This window comes from Zonotrichia leucophrys, chromosome 5 (assembly GCF_028769735.1).
Source record: "Zonotrichia leucophrys gambelii isolate GWCS_2022_RI chromosome 5, RI_Zleu_2.0, whole genome shotgun sequence".
Classification (NCBI taxonomy): Eukaryota; Metazoa; Chordata; class Aves; order Passeriformes; family Passerellidae; genus Zonotrichia; species Zonotrichia leucophrys.
The window spans coordinates 34,048,048-34,065,211 of NC_088175.1; the positions used below are offsets into that span (position 1 = coordinate 34,048,048).

A 17,164-nucleotide genomic window follows, 5' to 3' on the forward strand; every position below is an offset into this window, starting at 1 on the left:
CTCTCTTTTCCTTTCTCTTGGGTTAGTCCTCGCAACTCGGCACACTTGTTCTGAGGCAAACAGAAGGAATGTTGCTGTTTGAATGTTAGCTCAAGTGGTGGTGGTCTCACATCTTGGAAGTATGTCTCTTGTAATTAGATCTGGCCTGTGATTGTATGGCTGTCAAGACTGACAGTTTTCAAAATTTCAAGTTTTGAATTTAAAAATCTTTAACTCTTGCTGTTTTTCAGGAGTTGTGATTCCATCTGTCTAAGGAAGAGTATAGAATATAATGTGCTTTGTCTTGGGTGCATTGGAGGATGATCCTGCTTTCTGCTCGGGAAGCAGCTGCTGTGAAAGTCTCATTGTTGCAGATGTGTGGGTCTTTGCATGTTGAATAGGAAAGCTTATCAGATTGTTTGTCATTCTCCCTCTTTTCCCTCCCCCACCAAGTAATGAGATTCACACACCTGACAGCCTTGGAGAAAAGTCAGTCTTCCAGAACTGTCATAGGTGTTCCTGCCCATTGCTGCGCGGGTTGAACCTGCCTGATTTTTTAGGTCCATTCGAAACCATTTCATGATTCTATACAAAGATACCTTGTTTCATTAGGGGAGAATGTTCTGCTGATCTTCTGTAGGATGTGTTGACTCGTTTTTCTTACAGCATAATAACTCAGGAAGGCAGAGTCACATTCTCTTGGCTGTGGAAACTGTCTCGGTGTGAAGGAACTTAATCTTAGGAGGGAATTCAGGGGAGTGCTTCCATCTGATAGGTACAGGTCTGCATTAAGGCTTATGAACAGCTTGAACTTGGTCATTAGATCATACTTCTGCCAATATACAAGTACTGTTTGACTTAACATTTTCGTTGTAGTTATTTCAGGTTTGAGAGATGTGTTTAATACTGTTAAATGAAAAGAGGCTGTCCATGTTCAGTCAGACCTTAAAAATATATCAGTTAGAAATGAAACAATGGCTTCCTTTAGCATTCCTGTGGCAATTTTGTTCTGTGACTTCCTGTGACCAAATACTTTTTTCCCCATATTTGAAACAGACAAATTTCTTTCTTGTGTTCCCGCTGAAAGGGAGACACCCCTAAAGCTAGTGTAACTTGTACTTTTATATTTAGAGATCTCAAAACTAGATTTCCTGTAAAGCAAAATTACTTGCTTAATGAAGTGTCAAAAAGAAAATTTTACAGTGATTTACATAATTTTGGTGTAATATTATAAATCACTTCGAAGTATGCACTGTCAAACTCTTAACAATCTTATTTGGGGAGGACAAAGGTTAACTAAGGTAGTGCACAGAGGAGAGCAGAGCGTTGCAGATCTTCCCAGTAGGTTTAAGGAGGGGAAAAATGAATGTTTATTTAGTGGGAAGTCGGTGAAGAAATGAAGAGAAAATGCTAGAGAATGAGAAATCTAATGCTTGTTTTGAGCAGACCGAAACTAGTGCCTATAAGGATTAAGTAGGAGAGCTATCTTGTGGGATGTGAGAATTGAAGCAATTTAAAAGCCATGTTGCAGAGTCAGGTATATTGTGTACTCATAGAAACCTCTCTGAGATGTAAATAAGGTGTTAGGTGAGTATCAGACTGGTTGCTAAAGCACATGACTGACAAGAGAGTAGGTGTCTCCTGGCATATAAGACTTTCTAGTTTGTTTTAAGATTTAAAAAATATTGGCAAATATGCTCACAAAATTTCTTGAAACCAATAGTGCATGGAAGCCTGTCCTCTCCCCCTCCAGGGATCGGGGCAGTGTTGGCCCACTGGCCCTCCTGCAGCTGTGAGGCAAACAAGGTCCATTGGTTCAAATCAAGGCTTTCCACTTGCTGATAGAAATCATTATTAAAGTTCGTGATTTAAATAATTCATTTAAAGTTTGTTTTGCATTTGGTAATTTCTTAAAAGGCAGCTTTAGTCTAATCAGTTAGGCTCATCTAGTACTGCTTCTTGCCAAACAGGACGATACAGTGTATCTGCATACATCTGTTTATGCTTTTATATCACAGAAAATGTTTACATTACAAAATGGCCAGTTGTAATTACTGGGTGAATTTCTTTCCTCATGAATTGTACAAAACTGCATTTGAATAAAAAGGTCAAATCAAATAGGCACTTTTTTATGCTTATGCTATAATCACACAAATAATGTGCTGGATACATAAGAGAAAATATCCTTGCTGGAATGTGCTATTAAATAATAGGAATTCTATCAGGGTAGTGTTATCTGTACTTAACAGAATTAACTGGTTAGTTTTGGTAATTGTCTCTTTCCAGATCTTAGAATGAGCATTACTCATCTTTCCTTGTCTTGTTTTCACTTGGAGATTGTTAGAGAGAGGTACCTTCCACCCATTTTATACTGCCTGCACCACCTTTGACTGAACTGAACTAATTTAATAAGTGAATTGAAGAAACTAATCTCTCTGCCTTTTTAAGAAAGAATTGTTGTGTACTGACTCTGCATGACTTTCTGGAGTTTAGAGTTAGACTTTTTAAACATTCTCCAGTAGCCATGTCCTGCTTGAATAGGGCCTGCGTGTGTTTAAATGGTTGTTTTAGATTTCGTCATAATTTGCCATTGACTTAGAAAATAAATTAACAAGTGTAATCTTGAAAACTGTGTGTAAAACCAACTGAAAGGAAAATGTTTAGAATTTAAGTATTCTCATCTAGAGCTCTTATGAAATGAGGGTGAACAGGTAGGCTTCTGTAAGAGCTCTGTAGTATGTCTTGGTTGCTACAGACATACCTGCAGAAATGTGCCAGCCCCCAAAGGACTCCTCATGCCTTGCCAGAGATTTTTGCTGGAGACCTCACAGCCAGAGAGGCCCATGTAGTGGCGTTTTGCATGTCTGCCAGCAGAAGCTCACATACAGCTTTGTGTGGGCACATGAGCTTGCACTGAGCAGCCTTTGGGACTTGCTGCTGTGGTGCGTGCCGTGACATGCAGGCACACATGCACACTCAGTCCTGCGGGCAGCCCTCAGCAGCATGCATTGGCTTGCATGAGAAGGGCCACCGAGGCAGGGCAGCTCAGCTCAGCCAGCTGCGAGCTTCAGGAGTACAAGGAGAAGCTGTCACCTGGCCCTCAAAAACAACTGTGTGATTCCAGTCTCCTGATTGACTGCTTCCCACCTTTGGCCGTTGTGTGCAGGAAAGAAATAATATGTTGATTTCTGTGAAAGGGTTAGGAACAAGTTCAAAAGGTGGCTTTTGTGTTTGCAGCTGGTGAGATGGACATTCTCAGGCATCTGCATTTCTGGACAGGAACCCAGGTAAGGATGTGATTTAAGGGCCATATAGCATGAGGACAGGCAAGGTTGCACTATTGCGCCTTCAAGGAAGGTGTCAGAACCCCTTCCTTAGCAAAGGAAAAGGGAACTTCTGTTGTGAGGAGTGTTTTAAAATGAGAAATAAAAATTTAAAATGTAAGATACAGAATAACTATAGATCATACAAGGTAGCCTCTGTTATCAGTATGTGTCTGAAAAGCAGGGACTTAACTTCCTGGCCTGTATGAGACTGAAGAAAAATTTTTCCTTGGTCTGCAGAAAGCTCCCAAGCTGCTGTTTGTTCCTGTAGAAATTGAACAGGATTGGAGAAAGGAGAAGCCTTTGCCTGAAGAAAACGTTAATTTTCTTCCTATCGGTTGTACTTGGAGGGCATTTTCTGAAGAGCTGCTTTTAAGCTGCTGACTAGGGGTGAGGGTTGAAGAAAAAAAAAAACAAGAAGAGACTGCAGATTTTTTTCTCCCTTGTTTCAGTATCATCTTCCACTGCTACTCCCTGATACTTGCTCTGGGTGGTGCCTTTAGCAGTGTCCCAGAATCAGTGGACCATCCACACCCTTCTTCCTTGACACAAGGATCAAAATAAGAAATGGAGCCACTTGTTGGCTTAGTCCCATTGCCTACTCCTACACACTTGTACACATGCTGCAATTTGCAGCCTTGATCATGGATTTGCACTTATTTCTGAGAAGTCAAGGTTATAGGAGTGCTCTGATAGGATACCACATGCTGGCTTCCTGCAGACTCTGCAGGGGCATAGTCTTTGCAGGATTGCTGGCTTCTCATTTGTCCTTGAGTCATGTGTGATGGCTCCCTTCTTGTGGCAGGGTTGTGCCAAAGTTGGGAATAGACTGCAGTCCTTGCAGCAGGATGCTTGTGGCAAACTCAGATGGTCTGATGGTTACCTTCTTTTGCATTTTTCTGTTCAAACCTTTGTGCAGACTTTCAGTCGTTTCTGAGCTGTTATTGGGGCAATAGGAAAACATTGGTCTGTTAGCACCTCTGGTTCTGTGTACCTTGGTCGGGCACTTTGTGCATGGATGAGGGTGAGGCCTCCTGAGCACTTGGAGACAACCTGTGAGCAGAGTGGGTGGCTCTGCTTTCCCATCTGGTGGGTGTGCCGGCAGCGCAGCCATTTCACTGGCTGCGATTTCAGCCGTGGGTTCTGTCCGGCTCTGGACTGGTTTTGAGCTGAGTATTTGTGGTGATGTCAGGCAGTGTGAGAAGGGAACATGACTTGGCAGGACAAAGTCTGCAGAAAGTTCAGCTCCACATTTGGCCAAAAGCCTTGAAGGCAATGAGATTGACACACACATTCTGCTACACAGCCTGTCACACGCCCTCTCACATGCTCCCTTCCTGTCACACAGATCTCTTTATCTCACTTTCAGACCTTTAACCCTTCCCTCCTGGCTTCTCCTTGGTGGGTTTATAAAACTCAGAGAAGTCCTCCTTCTTTTGTTGATACTGTACCTTGTAAGGGTTCAGTTGCAATGACCCCCAAAGCAGAAATAGCCTATACAGGCCAGAATCCAGAAGAGTAGTCAAAAGCAGGGCAAGTTTACTTTGCAGCAAAGCTCTTAATAGTCCTTTATTCTGACCTGCCCCCCCTCTGCCAGTCTTCACTGTGTTTCTTGGCAGCTCTTCTGATCTCCTTCATTGCTGTGCTGCAGTTTTCTGGCTGATCTATGTTTGGATATGTACATCTGCAACCCTGCCTCTCTCCTCCTGCTCTTCTAAGAGCAGTATTAGCAAAACCCAACAAAATAAATCCCTGATGATGCTTGAGTTGGGAATAGACTTCCAGTCAAGCTTACTCTGAAGCAGTTTAAAACTCTGTTACAGTGTCCCTCTGATGTGTTCTTTGTATGGGTATTTCAGTAGTACTGTAATTTCTTTCTGACCTCTGTGCTACATCTAGGGATGATCCTTCTATGAATGGGAATTGGTGCTTTTCCCCTACTGCCCTGAAGGGAATCTTAATGAGTTTCCTGCCTGTTTTGCAATCCAGTACTGTATTTCTGGTTTGCCTGTGAGCATTAGTATTTGTTTTGATTGGTGCTTTTGGATGGAATGGTGTTTGGATACAAAGTGTTATATAGAGACTTTATTAAGAGGTTCTTTCCCAGAAGCAATCTTGTATCAGTTATGGTGATGTGCAGTATGCTGATGGAAGTACTCCTGGGGTGGGAGGAAAGGAGGAAGTCAGTAAAATGAGCAAACAGTTCTACTGTAAGCAGCCTTCCCCTTCTGTTCTTTCCTCTTGTGCTTCTCTTCTTCATGTCCTCTAATTTCATAGCTGGTAGAGGATGGAGAAGACCAGTTTGAAAGAGAATGTAGTCTGGACAAGGCATAGGAGTTGAGAGCTTTTAAGTTCTGTTTTTGTTTATCTTTTTGGCTTTGCCATGATGTATGCTATGGCTTTATGTGTCTTTTGTCATCTTGTCATCCTGATAAAATGGTGCAGCAGCTTATTTTCTGCTTTTTTCTGTTTTAGTAACTCAGTGCAGTCAGTGGACTGTGCCATGTTCCTGCTCAGAGGAGTCAACAGCAGTTTGAGTTTCTGTGGTGAAGAGATGCACTGAGACAGCCTGGGGAGCTGAGGAGATTTCCCTTGATAAAAAGTGCTTGGCTAGAATAGGCATGGATCATGAAATACCATTCTCTTACTGCATAGTTGAGATGAAATAATTTTTTAAGGAAACAGATAAAAAAACCCCAGTATGTTGTAGTATTATTTATCACTACCATTTTCTATCTGCAGAAAAAAGGCCTGCAGTATTCTTTTCTAGACATAATCTTATTGGTCCTCTTATTCCTTATGGACTAGGTTTAGCCTTTTTCCCTGGCATTTCCACTACCAGGATGTTATTTTGGGTATTCTTTTTTTTTTTGTTCTTCTTTTTTTTTTTTTTTTTTAAGTTCTGATCTCTTGCTTCAGATTGGAAAGAGCATTGGGCTGATTTCTCAGATCTGCTGTGAATCAGACTCCTGTTTCCCTGAAGCTGGGCTATAACGTCTGTGGGACTGAGGGTCATAAAGGAGGAATGTATGGTAGAGTTTTTGTTCTGTAATATGGTGCTCCCAGAAAAGTCCACAATTATTAAAGAGAGAGGCTTCTCTAATTTTCCCCACTCCCTTCCAATTTCTAGTCAAGCCCCATTTAAAAACCCCAGCTTTTTGGACCTAGTTGGTTGTTTTCATTGCTTCTGATCTCGGTGACACTGTTACTTCTTGCCTCTTTTACACTCTGTTCTCTGGGAGGACAAAGGAAGCCCTGGGTTATAAAACTGCTGCTTCAAAGAATGCCTGGGTGTTATGTTTTGCATAGCTATGTATAATTGTGCAGGGCAGGATATTGGTGGCTGAATAAATATAGAGACGGCATCCAGAAAGAAACTGAGTCTGTGGTCCTGTTTTCCATGATGTCATGCAGTGGCATTTACAGAGAAACAGAGGTGGTGGGGTCAGATTGCATTTTTGGCCTTCAAGTAGGATGTGATGAGCTATTGCTGCATGAAGGGTGTGTAAGAACTGGTCAGCAGGAGGATTAATGAGCTACAGACACCTCAACCTTAATTTTCCAAACTGAAGGGGGATTTTGTTAGCAGATTATTTTATAGTAAGAAGTTTTATTGGTTGCTTGAACACTTTTTACATTTGGGGTTTTTTGTTGTTTTGGTGGTGTGTTTGGTGGTTTTGTGGGTTTTTTTTGGGGGGGGGTGGTTTTTTTTGTTTGTTTGTTTTGTTTGTTTGTTTTTGTTATTGTGCTGGTGATGTGTGTATCTGGTGTTGTGGTTAGAAATGTGAAGGAATGACACTATTAGCCATTAGAGGGACCCTAGAAAGAAAAACAGGCGTGTAAACCAAAACCACTTTTGCATAGGTACATGTGCAAGGAGAAAGAAGACTTACTGCTAGGATAGCTGCATTTGCTTGGAGAAATTGAGTGCTACTGGCAAAAGAATGTTGTTTCCAATTTAAAGTGAGTTTCCATAGGAAAAAATTGCTATTACAGTTGATGCTGACACATTCTGTGGACAAGGACCCAGGCTGGATTTCCTCCCTTCTGCTTCCCCAGAAGCAGCACAGAGCTGCCCTTTGCTAGCAGGAGGGGGCAGCTGCTCTGAGTGTTTCGTCCTCCTGGGAGGAGCACAGATGGAATTTTTCCTGTAGGAAGCCCTATCAGAGACTCAGTCATGCTTCCTGCCATCTGAAGGTCGGTGCTGATAGTGGTGTTGAGCTGTCAGTGAGCTGGAGTCGTGGCCAGGCCCAGGGGATTATTGCAGTTCAGCTACACACAGCAAGTTCTGCTCATGTTCATCCCTGTGAGTGCTGCAGAAGTTGGTGTCCCTCTAAAACGACTCTGCTTTGTCTCCTCTCCCTGTTGAGAAACTGGCTACACAGCTCATCTGGCCAGACAGAACTGAGGAGGGATGGCTTGTCGTTTTACAGGATGCATGGACGGGAGGATGGAGGGATGCTGCTGTCACATCTTCCTTGCTGTAAGCCTGTGCATGCCCTGGTTTTGGCCATTCCTGAGGTGGCTATACTCTAGGTTAGCCAGAAGCTTGAAAGCTGAGGTGACAGTAGAAAGCTTAGAAGGGGTTAGAGATTTTTTTTAGTCCGGATCAGGGTTGTGTTGTTTTCCAGAGTTCAAAGGAACTTGTGTCAATGGCCTTTTAAAGGAATTTCATGGCAGCAAGGTGGCTACATCACTCCTGATATGACTTGTTATTCATCTCCAGTTCATTAACCAGGGAAAAGTCTTCTTACCATAATCCCTTCCTCCCTCTCCTTGTTTCCCTCCCCTCTCTCTCTCCCCTTACTTCTTCTTCTCACTCTTCCCCTATCCACTTGCCTGCCTCTTTCTGTCTCCCGTTGTCAGAGGGAGCGATATTTCCTTGCAAACAGGAAGAGAGGCGGGAGCAGCCCTGTGTGGAGTGTGAATGAACTCCAATAACCTCGTCTCCTTTCTCCTCCACTCAGTTACAGAACCAAGGACATCTGGCAACTGGGAGAGAGGGAGGGAGGAAAAATAAAGGCACAGTCCATTTCAGGATCTTACCCACCCTGAAAGTAGTCACATGTATGCTCTTTTCCTCTTGCTCCTTGTGTTGACATGGCTCTCTTTAATCAGACAGAAACCAAGAGTTGAAGGGAAGGGCAAACCCAAAACCTCAGCCTTTGCCAGGCAAGGTATAATGAGAGGCAGGTGAGAGAGCAGGGAGCACTTGCTTCTGGATGAGGCATGTGAGCAGGAGAGCTGACTTGCAAAACAATTGCTGTTGGGGGTGAGCTTTGCAGGGCCTGTAGTTCCCTGTAGTTCCCTGGGAACTGGAGTCAGCACATTCTGTCATCATCTGATTAAAAATTTGGGAAGCTATATTTCTAAAATGAGGGAGTCCACAGGTTCTTCAGGAAAGAAAGAAATATTGTACTCTGCAGATCGTGGACAAAGGAGCAGGTTTGGTTTTTTTGGACTTTTTGTGTGGAGCAAAGCAGAAATACTTTGGGCTTATTTTTTGCATTGTGTTTGGTCATACAGTTGTGCCTTAAGATTCTAATTCACTTTGCTAACCCATTTATTCACTTATTTCAGTCCTACATTCCTTCTTGCCTTATGTAGGGTGAAACTGGCTTGGAACTCCTGTTGCTACCATTGTTTATTTATAATAGACACTTCATCCACAGAATAGCTAAGTCATATTAAGTTCAGATTCATAAATGTCCATAGAACTCTTTGTATTTTGGTTGTAGTTATAAGGTCTAATCCTAGAAGGAAAGTTATGGAGACTTCCGGTCTCTCAGAACTCAGCTTTAGAGTGTTTTTCTGTAATAGCCAGACTTTTCCCTTCTCAGTGTTCTTTTAGACATATTATCTTTCAGAGTAACACCTGAAAGAGAAGAAGAGTTTCTTCTCTTCCCAGTACTCTTTCAATCAAGTGACACACATTTGTTTATTTTAATCTTTTCAGTTGTTAGTCACTTCTGCTGTTGTTCTCTGAACTTTGTGCTGGTTTCCGTGCCTGACCTGGGTAGGAGACAGCGTGCCTTGTGTTGAGACCAAACGAAACCCAGTGAGAGCTGGATGCTGCAGTGAGCCCCCTTCAAAGGGAGAGACAAGAATCAGCAAAGTTATGGGTAACAAAGGAGTTGGTCAGCAGCAGGAGTAAAACCTAAAGTAAGGTGGGGGACAGGGGCAGGGAGGCAGGCTTTGGAAGTGAGCTAGGGAGGGAGAGGTGGCAATTAAGACCCTTAATTTGAGGGCAAGAGACCGGAATGCAGCTGGAAGTGACTTGCAGGCTCTTCTGCATAATTGTCAATGGCGGCAACAACTTAAAAGGCTTACAAAGCAGTGCTGCAGTCTTGGACAGCTGCTCATGGTCAGCTGAAGCTTAGCTGGACAGCAAATGAAAGCAATCAGGAGGCTGTAGCTTTTCTTTATCAGCTTTGGAGGCTCGCAAACTCTGACAGTGGCTTGCAAACTCTTTCCTGCTTGTGGTTGCCTTTATGCTTCTGGGAGATCAAAATGGATAATGTGATTTCAAACTCTGTCCCTGTAGTTCTCTGAGAGAGGGATTTACAGCAGGGCCACTGAGCTAGTCTGTTCCCTGAGAGTTGCAGAACTTTTTTCCATTCTTTGTAGACATACTGTTCATAGTCATACTGTCAAAGTCATTCTTTACAGTGTCCTGTTGCACTGCTTTTCACATTTTGCATTATTGTGATTTGTCTCTCCCACTGTCAATCCGAAGTTACTATTTTTTCACGTGAGTTTTGACAGTTTTCACATGTAGTATTACTTCATTTTCAAAGCAACAGATTCCTTTTCTGTCTTGAAAGGTACAAGGTGTCTTTTTCAACTTTTTCCTAATTGAAACGTGTCATATGTATACTTCTGCCTCACTCACAGACCTCCTATGTGTTTCAGCATTTTTTGAGAAATGTGACGATGTAGAGGGAAGGAAGAAGAATGGGCCAACATGAGCTGGGAATAATCTTTGTTTCTCTGAAGCAGCTACAAGGTAGTACCAAGATCCAGTGGAAGATTTGTGAAAATACTGTGGCTGCTTCACCAGGCACAGTATAGGAAAAGCATTAGGTCACAAGATATGGTTACTTGTAAGAAAGGATTGGAACAGTGGTGTCTCTCAAGGGGCTTAGTTCTCTGCTGGTGCTGTAGTGTCCTGTGAAATCTCAGTCTAACTGGTGTTGTTATCTTTTCTTGGCCATTTAGATCTGCAGCCAGCATTTGATAGCCAGTGTAGCATTATCACTGTGTGAGTTGTGCATTTAGGTTTCAGCAGAGGTCATTATGCACTGCCGTGGGCCAGCTTTCAGAGATAAATGCTAGCAGCCAAAGTGAATCTATACTGCATGTCAGAGCACACCTAGAAGCCAAAATGCCAAATTATATCCCTGCTTTAGTTACCTCTGAAAGATAGCCTTTCCTGTTAGTTCTGTTTGTTCACCAACAGCCTATTAAGGCCCGTGCAGAGAGGTGCTGTCCTGTTGACACACAGTGAGCACAGTCATGTTAGCATATGTGTACAAACATGAGGTCTCTTCCTCATGATGCTGACATGCTGCAGAGTGCTTGTGATTCATTACAGAACTGAAACATAGCCATATATGTTTGCCTTGGCAGAAACTAATTGTAATTTACAGGGTTGGGACTGCAATGAGTAAATCCTGTTTTGAAACATCACAGAGACTTGAACAAACTTTCTAAAAAGCTACTCATTCATGTGTTACACATGAACAGTGAGTTTCTTCAGAGATGTGCTTGCATCTGGTCTGGTTCCTGATCCTTAAACTTCTCACAGAAAGTGCCAAACTAAGAATACCAGGGAGGGGACAGCACTGTTTAGCAGAAGGCTCACACTGACTGCATTTGGCTCATTTGGTTTCTGTATATTCTGTGCTGCTCAGTGATATCTCCTTTACTGTCCTCAGTGATCTGTAGCTTAGTCTGTTGATGATGGGTCAGATCAAAGTCTTCCAGAAGAATGCGTAAGTGCTTCAGCTGGCTTAGAAGAAGACTCAGCTGAGGGAATGGGATGAGATTGTTGCTGGAGGAAGTGATGAATGTTTCTGACATTTAGCATGAAGTACAAGAGCCAGGGCTGCCGTCTTTAGTCTCTGAAAAAGCAGTACTTTGTTGTAGGAGTGCTGACCTGGAGACCATCAGTATCTGAGTTGTTCTGTTTTCTCAGAAAAGAAGGGGAGATGGAAGAAATGGAGTAGGGTGAAGCTGATGGCAACACATTTCAGAAGTGTTTAGTGTTATATTTGAGACATGGGTGGTAAGGGCTAGCAGAAATTTGTTTCCCTCAGCCTTTCATCTCCACATGTTTCTTCACTGGAGTATGTCTGCTCATCATGTTACTCTCTTCAAGATGCTGCATTTGAGAGAAGCAATTGCTTCATTGTTTGTCACATGGCCAGTCCTGGTTTCTGTAACTGAAGGAGTTGAGACAGACAGTGGGAGGCAGCACAGCTGACTGTGGCAAGAAGACAGTGTTCCCTCTTGCAGTTAGGACTTGCATCACCTTTCTGCATTTTTGGTTGAAGTGGCGGTGCAGATTGGAAGGTGTGAATCTCTAATAACATCATTATTAGAACAAAACTTAGCAAGATTTTTAGTCATATAAAAACAATCCTCATGCATTTCTGTGAAAACTAAGCCTCAGGCCTTGTCACATAGCTTCTCACTTGTGTGCATGTGAGGAAGATGCTCAGTAGGCTTCTTTACCTTGCACCAGCGTGCTGTTCACTGTTAGGTCAGTTTTTCAGCCTGCAAGTGTTATTTTTGCACCTACAAAAGAATAAGTGCTCTGTCTTAGGAGCAGGGAAGACAAGTAACCTTTTCTATCTGGTCCATTCTGTTTTGGGAAGGTTGGAGGCTAGTGCATGAAGCAGAAACGCATTGGGTAGTTCTAGTGCAGAAAGTGGCTTCTCTGTTGCTGTGTCCTGGATGTGCGCATGGATTTATATTCCCCTCTCTCTTGGTAGCTTGCAGTCTCTCAGACACTCCTCTTTGGTCTCCAGATGGCTTGCTGACAGCAAGTTTCACTCTTGCAATGTCAGTCATTGTGTAGATCACACAGTTCTGAAATCCCATTAGGCTGTACCCTTCTGTTGTTTTCTGGAATAAGTTTCAGTTGAGGCAGAGGCGCACTAAGAATGGGTCACTGTACTGGAGGCCTGGGCCTGAGCACTGTTACTCAGTCCCTCAGATGGGTGACCAAACCCTTCCTTTGAAAAATTGCTGCAGTAGTGCTGCTGGTGATTCATTCTGCACAATAATTAATCTTTGAGTGAGTCTTTTGCGTGGTTTAAAGGAATGTGGAGATGCAGAGGCTTACTCTTAGCTTACTTGTTTCATGCCCGAACATGTCCAGAGACATCTGTGTCAGCATTGGTGAGGAGCTTACATAGGACTAGGAATACAAATGGGGTTTGGATTTATTGCAGTAAAGTTCCCATCTCCATCTGATTCTCTATGCTGCTTCCACAAGGTTTTCAGATTCTGCAAGATTTACTGGGGAGACTTTTTTAAAGAAGTTGATTGTGGTAGCCGCATAGTTCCTTTGAGGACCATGAGTTTCTTCAAATTGCTTGCAAATCACATCGGTTAGGTTGTACTATCCCATAGTAGGACTTCCTTCTGTCTGTAGGTTTAAGTTTCATATTTGCTGTCACTACTTTTATCCTAGATAGTCTGTTTCTCCAGCTCCCTTAGGAAAGGGAGCTCTGAGTTCCTGATGCAGTCTGAGGCTATGTTTACAGATGTCACGTGAATGAATGTGCCCTGTGGGTTTTAACACCTGCATCCACAGTGTAATTGGAGATGACAGGATCTCAGCAGGCCTGACAATGTGACTTGCTTTTATACTTGATGCCTGTTTCAGAGTTCTGGGAGGTGGTTCATTTTTAGAAGCATTGCTTTCATCTTTGTTTTTGACATTCTGAGAGAAGTTGTGTGGTCTGGTCCAAATACCCAGGAGGAAAGAAGGGACCTGGGACAGGGGTTTTCTGCCTCTTCGTGGTGAGCACTTGAGTGTGTGAGGCATGCCCCTGCTTGCCTGATGCTCTTGTATCTGAACTGCTTCAGAGCTTTCTGTCACCTCCTGTCTTTCAGGGACTGATAGGCTTCTAGTCCTGAACTCAATCATTCAAACAGGCCTTTCACGTTGTTGCTTTTTAAATCAGTTAATCTCTTTAGCTTGCGTTTGTAAATCACTGAGTTAAGATCAAGTGACGTTCAATCAGCTTAGGGGTGTTTACATTAGCAATTTACATGAGTTTCACTGAATCTGTGTGATCTACTGAGTAGGCTCCTTTCTGTGCAGGTGGGGCTTTTTGGAGAAAGTGGTTGGATTTGCTTTCCAGTTTCAGGTTCTGTAGTGGAGTTAGGGCTCTGCTAACTGTAATGAAGATGCTTTTCAGTATGGTTTCTAGGTTCCACAAAAGGGTGTCCTCAGAAGGCTGGTGGTGAATCCATTTCCTGAGAATGGCATCATGGCCATTTCCCATAGGGAGGATGCTGGCTTTCAGTTTCTTACTGTAGGTGAGGGGAGGATTTGTCATCCTTATCTTTGATGTATCATTGACCTTTGTCAGTCTTCAGCTACTGATACTAAGAGGGAAATTCAATGCTTTGTAGTCTGCTAAATAGTTGTATGAAAAATCTCTTTTCCAATTTTCTATATGCTCTGCAATGCATGCACCAAAATTCAGGGCAGCTGGCAGCACTGAGCTGTTTGTTACTGGAAACTTTAACAAAGGCCACTGGTTATAATGTCAGGAATTTCCTTCTTACACACTTGGAGAGATCAGGGATGAAGTGCACTGGTAGTGTTGGCAGTAATGAAGACTTGCCTTGCTTTGATAAATCTGTTGGCAATGAAATAATAGTTTTGCACCTGGATATGCTAGTCTTGTACCTTTTCCCACAGTTTGTTAAAATATTGTGTTTTAAGAGTGGAAACATTGATAAAACAAAGCTAATTACGGAAATGGAATCTTGAAGCTTGCTTGTGATACAGCTTGTAATAGGTTTTGGAAGTTAATAGTCTCAATAGTTGAACTCTTGCCTCTTTTGCATCTGTTTGTTTTTTCCACAGGTACTTCCTGACTTTCAGCAGTAGAGAGAAACTAAGGACTTTGAAGATAGATGCCTGTGGCCCCTTGCTTGGCAGAAACAATGCTGCAGCGATGAGATTATAGTGAGCCCTTCCTGTGTGGCTTCCATGGGTCCCACTCAACTCAGCACACAGGATCATGGGAAGAGGGTGGCAAGTGTATTTGAAATGGAGGAGGAAGGGCTTGCACTCTTCCCAGGCTCAGAGAACCCCCCTGAGCATGCAGGTATGCAAAAATTCTCGCTGAATCTATGCATGATAAAGACTATCCATTCTTTCAGCTGTAAGCAGAATTGCTACTTGGCAACATTTTAGGACAATTTCTACTGTGCTTGAGACACTGATGTCTAAGAATAGAGTCAGTTATTGATAGCTGAAGACTTGGTTTATCTAAGTGATAAACGTGTTGAATATTTTGCTTATTTGACCTTCTAGAGACTAGGTCCATGGCAGTAAGATAAAGATTTTTTGGGCTTACCGAAAGCTGCTGAACAATAAAGCTTTACTACAGGTGACAGTCCAACAAGGGTAGGTGGTGCAAAGAAGTGATAGGATTTTGCAAGTTGGTGCAATGGGAAGACAGTAGGAGTTTCTCCATGTATTTCTTAGGTTAACTGAGGATGAAGAGTATCAGACATAGAACTGAGATGATGTAGTTAAAGCTGCTGCTGATAGCCACGATCCTACACTTTCAAACTGTAAGAAGACTGTATAATATCTCTGGACAGGTAACACAAAAAAAAGGAAAGCATAAGTGCATAGGATCATCTTCTTAATGAAGATGATGAAACTTAATGAAAATATGACAAATTAATGTGTTTGCTCAGCAGTGAGGCAATGGGCAATCTTGATATAAAACAAAGAGAGAATCTGAACATTGAGCATTCCTCAGTGGAGTAGAAACAAAGAGTAGTTAAAAGGTGATATGAGATTGTCCAATAAAAGTCCTTAAAATGGGTCTGAGGACTTGAAAAGAAAGCAATTGATATATTAATTCCTTATGAAAATGTAAGGAAAAAAGACAAAAAATGTGGAAAATATTTATTAAATAGGGAATCTACAGAGGAAGGAGGACCCTAATGAGCGTTAAAGGTTCAGAAGTGGCATTCATGCTTTCTTTATACATCTTACATTATTTCTGTGTTATCTTTGACTACAGAAAATAACAATAATCATCTATGTAACTAAAATAATTCATGCTCAGAGATGGAAAATAATTTGCATAGATCAAAGAATAAACCTATCTGTCTCAATAAACTAGTCATAGAAAAGGTAATAAGAAATTTATGTAATGTCTTTAGAGACAGCTAAGAAATCCAAAAGAGGGACAGATTTATCTGTGGAAGTCATTGGAGTGCTCTGCTGTTCCTCAGAAGCATATGAACGTCACTTGAGGCTTCAGCAAAGTTGTTACACTAGTTAGTCTGCCATTACATGTGTTTATACTAAGTAATCTGAAATAACTGTAGGCATTGCATAATTTTTACTTGGTAGTGTGTGAAGAGAAATAGAGTTGAACAAGAGAGGAGAATATCAGAAATTTAACCTTTCTGATGACATTTTCTTGCTGTCTAATCTACAATGAGAAGTGCAGGCCAAATTGAGAGACCTCCAAGCCTCTGTAAAGTCAGTGGTATTGAAAATCAACACCAAGATACTTATGGCTGGAAACTTGTATTGAGGAACACAAATAAAACTGGTTACCATTAAAGGAACTTGAGCAGAATAGTAAATATAAACACAAGTAAGGAAGTATTGGAAGAGTAAGTACAAAAATAAGATGTGCAATTGTAACCCTGATGCTGGTCAAGAAATGCAGTAGCCTTTTTCTTCAAACTAAGCAGTAACTCCAGTGTAAAGGCTTTCCAGGCATATCTAAACATTATCTGGAGATTTATCAAGACATGCTGGTTGTAATCTTTATAACAGCTGCCATGAATCAATAATATCTGACACTCAGAAAAATACCTGCACTATAAGCTGTGTAGAATATCAGATGTCAGCATAAGTAGAACTAAATGGATGGAAAAGAGAGAGGGCTAATACAGGGGGAATGCACATGTAATATTGGCAAGCATTCGACTGGAGTGCTTAAGGTGTGTTGGAGCAGACCAAAGATGTTTTCAAAATGCAGAGCCACTGATAAGATTAAAATCTCTCAGAATGATATAGGAAGAGTTGGGAGCTGCTGCACAAAACCAGCTGAAATGTGAAGCAGTAGTGAAGGTGCCATGTTTGAGACAGAACAACAAGCTTTAGTAAAGGAACTGTCACTATGAGAGTGTTTCAGCTTTAGGAGTGGGGAGTGCCCTTCTTGAAGAGGAGATGCTGGCTTTCAGGATTCCAAAGGCTCACAGAGCTTGTGAAGTGCACTGCTTGTGTGCTTATTGCAGCTAATTCCATAAGCTGCTGTCTTCTGTTTCAACAGTTTCCCCAGGTGTTCAGTTACAGGGATTGTCTGCTCAGTCTGGTTTTTGTAGGGTCACAGTTTCAGTACTGACTTTCTGTCACTACTGAATTGAGGAAACATTTTTGCCTTATTCTTGTCCCTATGTATGGCAGAAAATAGAAGTAAGAGAACTTGAGGTGAGTTCTGAAGAAATTTGCTTTTTTCACAGTCTTGGATTTCACCTCAACTTTTTTATAGTTCTTTCTCACATTAGTAACGCAACTGTAATTGGAAAGTGCAGAACACTTGGCCTCAGCGTGTTTTGGCTCTTTCACTCTGTTTTGG

At 42.1% G+C, this 17,164-nt stretch overlaps 1 protein-coding gene across 6 annotated transcripts in view; it reads left to right on the top strand.

Moving 5' to 3' along the window:
• Positions 1–17,164, top strand: part of NR1H3 (nuclear receptor subfamily 1 group H member 3) — a 30,749-nt gene that overhangs the window by 3,417 nt on the left and 10,168 nt on the right. For all 6 annotated transcript variants that reach the window (XM_064714236.1, XM_064714237.1, XM_064714238.1 and 3 more), the window contains exon 2: positions 14,413–14,656. In XM_064714236.1, the coding sequence (XP_064570306.1) occupies positions 14,539–14,656 (118 nt within the window). In that variant the 5' untranslated portion in view covers positions 14,413–14,538. The remainder of the gene's footprint in view (positions 1–14,412; positions 14,657–17,164) is intronic.